The sequence below is a fragment of the Phalacrocorax carbo genome, chromosome 20, assembly GCF_963921805.1.
Source record: "Phalacrocorax carbo chromosome 20, bPhaCar2.1, whole genome shotgun sequence".
Lineage (NCBI taxonomy): Eukaryota > Metazoa > Chordata > Aves > Suliformes > Phalacrocoracidae > Phalacrocorax > Phalacrocorax carbo.
In genome coordinates this window covers 134900-141456 of record NC_087532.1, presented here as the reverse complement: position 1 = coordinate 141456, position 6557 = coordinate 134900, and the positions used below count along the sequence as shown (strand labels likewise).

General features: G+C 53.8%; 2 protein-coding genes across 26 annotated transcripts in view; one reads left to right on the top strand and one right to left on the bottom strand.

Annotated features, from left to right (window-relative positions):
• Window positions 1-2095: 2095 nt before the first annotated feature.
• On the bottom strand, window positions 2096-2847 carry MRPS16 (mitochondrial ribosomal protein S16). The gene is made up of 3 exons (XM_064470261.1): window positions 2732-2847; window positions 2399-2659; window positions 2096-2321 (listed from the first exon to the last, which is right to left on the bottom strand). Exons 1-3 carry the CDS (start codon window positions 2742-2744, stop codon window positions 2191-2193), a joined length of 405 nt encoding a protein of 134 aa, XP_064326331.1. The 5' UTR covers window positions 2745-2847; the 3' UTR covers window positions 2096-2190.
• LOC135316575 (uncharacterized) overlaps window positions 2654-6557 on the top strand; it is a 27893-nt gene continuing 23989 nt past the window's right edge. For all 25 annotated transcript variants that reach the window (XR_010375821.1, XR_010375838.1, XR_010375839.1 and 22 more), the window contains exons 1-4: window positions 2654-2906; window positions 3275-3477; window positions 3863-4054; window positions 4303-4412. Coding sequence is in view for 4 of the 25 variants with exons in the window: in XM_064470254.1 (XP_064326324.1) it covers window positions 2743-2906; window positions 3275-3477; window positions 3863-4054; window positions 4303-4412 (669 nt within the window). In the remaining 21 variants the exon portion in view is untranslated. The remainder of the gene's footprint in view (window positions 2907-3274; window positions 3478-3862; window positions 4055-4302; window positions 4413-6557) is intronic.

The following is a 6557-nucleotide window of genomic DNA, read 5'->3' as shown; positions in this document are numbered from 1 at the left end:
TGCTCCTTGCATGCAGTTGGGTTTTTTAGCCCGCACAACTTTTGGGAGAAGAGGGGAAGGTGACAATGTAGCTGCATAAGTTTAATAGCTTCTTCCTACCATGAAAGGAAAATTCTTGCTCCTTTTGCCTTAGCCCTTGTTCTAGAGAGAGTAGTTTGTGCAGTGTCCACGGTAACGCGTATGCCCCCAATCCTACATCCCTGGTATGTTGCATTACTACATACAGCCCCTTTAAGCAACAGGTCATCATTGCTCCAAAGAAACGTATCAACTGATCTCTTAAAAGGCGGGTTCAGCCCAAAGTGCAAATTGTGTTCGGAGCTCATGGCTAACTGCTACTGGTTTTCTCTAGCAAAGTGCAGGAGGCCTCAGCTGTGCCCTTTTTCCAGCACTGCACCTCTCACCATTTGCAAGATACTAGAATTGCTCATTGTAATATGTTCACAGCCTTCACCTGCTGACAGTGTCATGGCAGCTATCTGAGAATTAAGCTTTGTAAGCTCAGTATGCTGATTTTTTTTTCCAAGCTTGAAGGGTCTTGTCCTGGTGCACAGTACTTTGCATCTGTGCAGAAAAAGCAACTGTTTCTGTGGCAGGCTGGGTGTACCGTGGCCCAGAGGCTGTACATTCTTGCACAGACTATTCTGATCCGCATGCAACAATTTAGGAAGCCCGAAAGCGTCATTCGCTTGGGGCACAAGAAGAAACAGACCCACCATTTGCACAGTTAGTGAAGGAGTTAGGTGAGGAGAACACGCATTTTTCTGCAAGTCCCCTCTGATCAGTTGCATGTTGTTTCTCAGTGTAGCAGATGCCTTAGCAGGGGACTTGAGATTTAAGACAATAGGCAGGGCAAGAGAAAAGCTTGAGGAGCCGCTGCAGAAAGCATGACCAGACTCTCTTAGTACTTCCTTCATTTACCTGGTGTTACTGTGTCTTGCAACAGTAGCATCTGCTGCGAGTGCACCCTATTGCACTACAGAGCAGCCCCTGCAGCACTCAGACATGAAAGCAACTGCTGTACTGCCTTGTATATGATTGTGGGATCCTTTAATAAAAAAGCAGTATTTCTTTTAACAGGGAGGGGAAAAAAAAGCCAGGCATCCATGAAACTGGCTCAAAAGAAACCTTACAGACCTCCCTCCTTGTGTTTGAAGCAGAAAGCTCCAGAAAGGGATATCTGTGTGGTACCTTTGGATTACGATAGGAAGAACAGTGCAGATAAAAACCTTTACCTTCAAAGCAAGGAAATGCAAAGCTAGAGAGGAAATGCCTAGAAACCACATACCAGAGTATAGTCACCATTTTATATCAAATGGAAGAAGGGAGATTAGAAAAGCAATACCACCGTTCACAGCCTCATCCTCTTCAAAAAATAGGTTTTGATCATCTAATCTTTTGTTCGTAAGCAGAAAAAAAACCCCCATTCTCAGTATTGTGATTTTGTTAAAAGGAAACACGCCCCTTCCTTCCAGTGTTTTGTCTGTTCCTCTGTGAAGGTGGTTACGCTACAAGCCTTATCAGGATGCAAAACTGAAAACTTGTCTTTGCCTGACCTTTGTAGAGTCCTGTAAGAGTTGCACCAAACGAAACCCCAAAAAGCAAGAGGTTTATCTAAGGTGGGTACTTCAGTGGGTTTCTTGCTTCTTGGGATAGGGTCAAATATGTGATGAAGTAGTAAGACTCATATCTCACTCCATGCAAACCCCACTCCCTCTTTGCCTGAGACTTAAGTCTTTCCCTTCTGCTTGTAAATAAACAGGCCCAGAACCTCTCTGGAAAAACTGAACAGAAACACAGATGTAATCCTGTTTGTATTTGTCTCCACCAGGCCCCTCCTGGACTACTGGCGTGTCCTGTTAAGAGTAAATCAGAGCTAGGCATCAAAACACTTAGCGGTGTAACAGGCATGCCGCTGCTGCAGAAAGCGATATGCTAAAGCTAGAAACGTGCCTTTACCAAATGCCATCGATGCCTCTGGAAATGGTTCCGTACCTGCATTACTGGGAGAAAAATCTCTTTTACGCTTGCTGCACCAAATCTGGCAGCAACAGTGAACTTTTCAGAGTCTGGAGAGAGCGGCACGGGCACAGCGTAGAGTGTACAAAGGACGCTTTAATGCGGTCCGGTGCGCTGATGGGGGTAGGGCCCGCTGTCATGGTTGGCCGGCAACCCCTCGGCCACGGCCTCTCAGGGCGCGTCGCCGGGCCCGGCCGAGCCGTCCGCCGGGGGCGCGACGGCCTCCTGCGCCCGCCGCCGTCGCCTCAGCCTCTCGGCGCCGGTCACCGTCATGGGGTGAAGCGGCAGGAACCCCGCCAGACCTGCAAGGAGAGGCGGTGAGCGGCGGCGAGACGTCCCGGGCCCCCGGGCCCCCCGCCGCACCCCGCCGCGGGCCTACCCAGCAGCTTCTCAGCGGGCCGGGAGAGCTGTGCGCCGCAGCCCAGCCAGTGGCGCAGCCGCTCCAGGTTCAGCCCCGCCACCCTCTCGCCGTGGGCGTTGGGCAGCGGGTCGAGGCAGCCGAGCTGCTCCAGGTACTTCCCGTCGCGGGCGCGCCTGCTGTGCGCGGCCACGATGCGGAAGAAGGGCCGGTTGGTGCATCCGCCGAGGGCGAAGCGGATCACGACGTGCCCGCCGCGGTAGCCCTTCAGGAGGCAGCCACCTGCGAAGAGAACGCAGGCGGTCAGGGGCCGGGCCGCGCCGCGCCGGGCGGGCCGCGCCCGCGGGCACTCACCGAGCTGCACCATGGCGGCGGCCGGGCCCTCTCTGCGTCGCGGCGCTATGACGCAGCGGGAAGGGGCCGCGGGGGAGGCCGGGCCGGGGCCGCTACGTGGGCGCAGCCGCTCGGGGCGGGAGAGGCGGGCCGGGCCGGGAAGCTACGGTGGTTGGATGTCTCCAAATCCTTCCGAGTGAGCTCCTGCTGCATTGTGGCTTCTCGGTGGAAACGGGATCTTTAGGATTACTTTCGCTGTCTGTCACGCTTTATTTCCTCCCGCTCTGCCCTGTGCTTTGTTTCTTTTTTTGTCTTTCTCTCCCTCTCTGTCGTGCTGTCCGTCCCAGGTTTTTTCCACATCGCCATCCTGCTCCCCGTCCTTCTTTGCTGGTCTCTGTCTTGCTCCCTCTCTCTCTTTCTGCTGCCATTCCTCCCCTCTCCCTGCTCCTTATTTCTCCACCTCTCTTGGGCTCCCTGTCCCCATCCTCTCAGCATTCCATTCCCTGCCTCATTCTTTCTTGTTACATGCTCCCTGTCCAGCCGTCTTTCTCTTTTTTTCCCCAGCCCCTCAGTGTCCTGTGTTCTGCTCCTCATTTTTGATGGCCTCCATCAAAAGGACTTGGGTGCCTGGCAGCTGCCTTGCTCTCGGGCGCTTGCGGTATGGCATACTCTTTGCTACCGCTGCGGCACCGCACGAGGTGTAGTTTTGTTGCTGGATTCGTGTGGTTTTCTGGGGGCTTCCAGGTGCGGCCGCTCCCCGAGAAGCGGTGAGTTCCCCGGGAGCTGACAGAAGGGAAGAGGGAAAGGAGGAGGACCTTTTCCCCCTGCCCAGGGCGCAGATGATGGCCGCCGCCTCCCCGGCTCACCGGAGCTGCCGCTCAGCCTCCCCTGGCCCCCCCCTTGCCCCGTGCGCCTGCCCCCAGCCCCGGCACCTCCCCTGAAGCGTGCTGCGTAGCCCTTGGCCGCCCCCAGGCCCTGTCGTGAAGGCAGCGAGCCGGCCCTCGAGCGCACTGGATTCCCCCTCGGCGCAGGGGCCCTTAGCAGTAGCGCGGGGAAGGGGCGGTGTGTCCAGAAGCCCCTGCGCAAGGAGGGGCTTTGGCCAGGGTCGATCGACGGTAATGACGGTCGCTGTTTCTTCTTTCCCTCTCCCAGAGACCGTGCTGAGGACGTGGTTGTCTGTCCTTCCCCCGGGGATGCCGTTGACTGCGGCCATCTCAGGCTTGCGTGGCTTCTCTCTGCCCGGCGTTGCCATCCTCGCAGCGCGGGGGCGAAAAGGGACACACAGAGCCCTTCCCGGCTGTGGACAGGAGCTGCCGTGCCTGAAGCTGGAGAGGCCACAGAAAGGTAAAGAAGTCGAAGGCCATCTGGCCAGCAGCTGTGTTCTGACTGCAGGCGAGAAAGATCCTGCCTCTCCAGGTGAGGAAGGATCCCTCTTTGTAGTCTGCAGCAGGCCAGGCCACCAACGTGCACCACAGGGTCTGTATGCCTAATGCAAAGTGTGGTGTGGCCATGTAGCACATGAATGAGCCAGGCTATGTGTCTAGGAAGCCTCATCTCATAAGAGCTGTAAGACACCCATGCATTCTCTTTAGGTAGAGGACAGCCAAGCAACCGGAGTTTCAGAAGGGGAAGGGAGGAGACAAGGAGAAAGAAGCATCTCAACTGGCAGATTCTCCCTGCAGCGCTGAGAGCAAGAGCTGTGGTGAGTCCTGGGCCTTTGGGCCCTGTTGCCCCTCTTCTGTGTCCTAGGCCCTCTGGGTTCCTCTCCTGGCTCCCTCTCTTTCCCATGCTACTGTGACTTTTCTTCTGCCTCCCTGTACCTCTCTATTTTGGCCTGCTCCCTCTTTTCTCTCCCTTTAGCTCTCTTGTTGTTGGTCCCTTTTCTTTTTGTATCTGTGCATCTGTCCTGCTCCCTCTCCCTCCTTTTTTCCGTCCTCTGTCTCTGTCCTGCATCCATCACTGTTTGTTTTCCATCCCAGCATGCTGCTCCCTGTCCCTCTCTTTTGCAGTATCCTGCTTTCTGGCTCCCTGTTCCTCACCTGTTTTCTGTATTGCTCTGTCCTTCCTCCTGTCTTTCCTTGTCCCTCTGGCCTTCTACCCATAACTGGCTTTTTCTTTCTTTCTCCACCTCTCTGCCTTCGTCCTGTCACTCTCCTCCTTCCTCTCTCTCTCATGTTTCTTTCTGCATCTCTGCCCTATTCCCTGTCCCTTTTCTCTTATTCTCTCTGTTCTCCATCCTCCCCCTAGCATGTATCTCCATACCGCTGCTCATCCCATCATTTCTTGCTATATCCCCCTGCCCAGCTCACTGTATCATTATTCCCCTCTGTCCTGCTCCCTGGCCTTTTTTCTCATCTTGCAGCCCAGTGCTGCTTTTTCTTTCTCCATCTTTTTGTCCTGATCTGTGTGTCTCTTTCCCATGCTCACTGCATCCCTCTGGCTTGTTCCCTATCTTTTTCTCCCTCCCCCTCCCTCCTTATTCCTCTTGTTCAGTCTCTCTCTCGATCTATCTGTTCTGCTCCCTGCTCATAATTTTCTCTCTCTTTCCTGCTGTCCTGCTCCCTGACCCTGCTTTTCTTCTGCCATGATCCTGCAGGACTCCTCATCCCTTTTTAAAATTGATTTATCCATCTCTCTATGTTTTTTCTTGTACCTTTATTTCTCTGCTCCTCAGTCATTCTCCCTCACTTTATTTTTCTTTCTTTCTGTTCCTCTGTCCTGCTCCCCTTCGCTGTGTTTTCATTTTCTGTACCTGCTGCTCAAGTAACAACTGCTGAGTTGTCCCAGCTGAAGTGTGAGCATACAGGCACTGAACCCCAGAGCAGACTCACTCCTGGGACTTAGATGTGTTAATGAATAAACAATTTCTGTCTCCTTTGCACTTGTGGCTGTGTTTGTAGTCCTTTGTACTTGCTGAGTGGCTGTCAGAGTCCAGGGGAGCAGGTTACACAGTGGGTGCCAGGGGCCATGGCTGCCGCTGTGGGCTGGAGGGAGCCCCGGGGAGGGGCAGTGAGGCTGATGGTGATGGCCCCTCTGTGTAAAAAGGCTGCAGCCCCAGGGAATGGTGCTGCTGGGGCATGCCTGCCTGAGCCTGCTGACAAGCTGCAAGGATGTTTCCAACCCACCAGTGCAACGGGCTGACACTTAGTTGGAATCAAGCCCCATCAGGGCAGGCTCCAAGGATTTTCTTGAGCTGGTGCAGGGGAAGCAGGAAGATGGCTGTCCCCACACCCCTCTGGGTACCTGGAGACCCTCCCACCCCCTGAAAAAGGCACTGGGTGCCTCCCTAATGCAACAAAACTCCCCCAGCTCCAGCCCCTCCCTTGAAGCCTGTCCTGTAGCCACCAACTGCCCCAAACCCTGCCCTCACAGCAGCAAGCTGGCCCTTGAATAAGCTTTATTCTCCATAAAGGCAGGTGCTGTAAGCATCAGTGTGGGGTAAGAGCAGCGTCTGCAGCAGCTCCTGCAGAAGGAGAGGTTCCTGCCTGAAGAGAGCCAGTCATCACTGTTGGTGCAGCTCTTTTCTTTACACTGTCAGTTTTAAAAGTTTCTTTAGACGTATGTCTCTCTCTTGCTAGCTTCCTGGCCTTATTTCATAATTCTCACCTGTGTGAATTGTACCCCATTGCTTTTTGAATTTTCTTTCTATTGCTCCCTCTGCCTTCCTCCTTGTCCCTACATTAAAATTCTTTACTGTTTTCTGTACCCTGCTGCTTTCTAGTTTCTCTTTCTGTCTCCCCCTGTCTCCTCGTTATTTCTTAACGTTTTCCTATCTGTCCTGTACTTTTTAAGCTCTCTTTCTATGTCTCCCTCTACCCAGCTCACTGTCCCTATGTTTTAATTCCTC

Coding starts and splice junctions, on each gene's coding strand:
- MRPS16 (XM_064470261.1), bottom strand. Junction 2,322..2,398: donor GCCCGCTGAGAAGCTGCTGG/GTAGGCCCGCGG, acceptor CTCTCCTTGCAG/GTCTGGCGGGGTTCCTGCCG.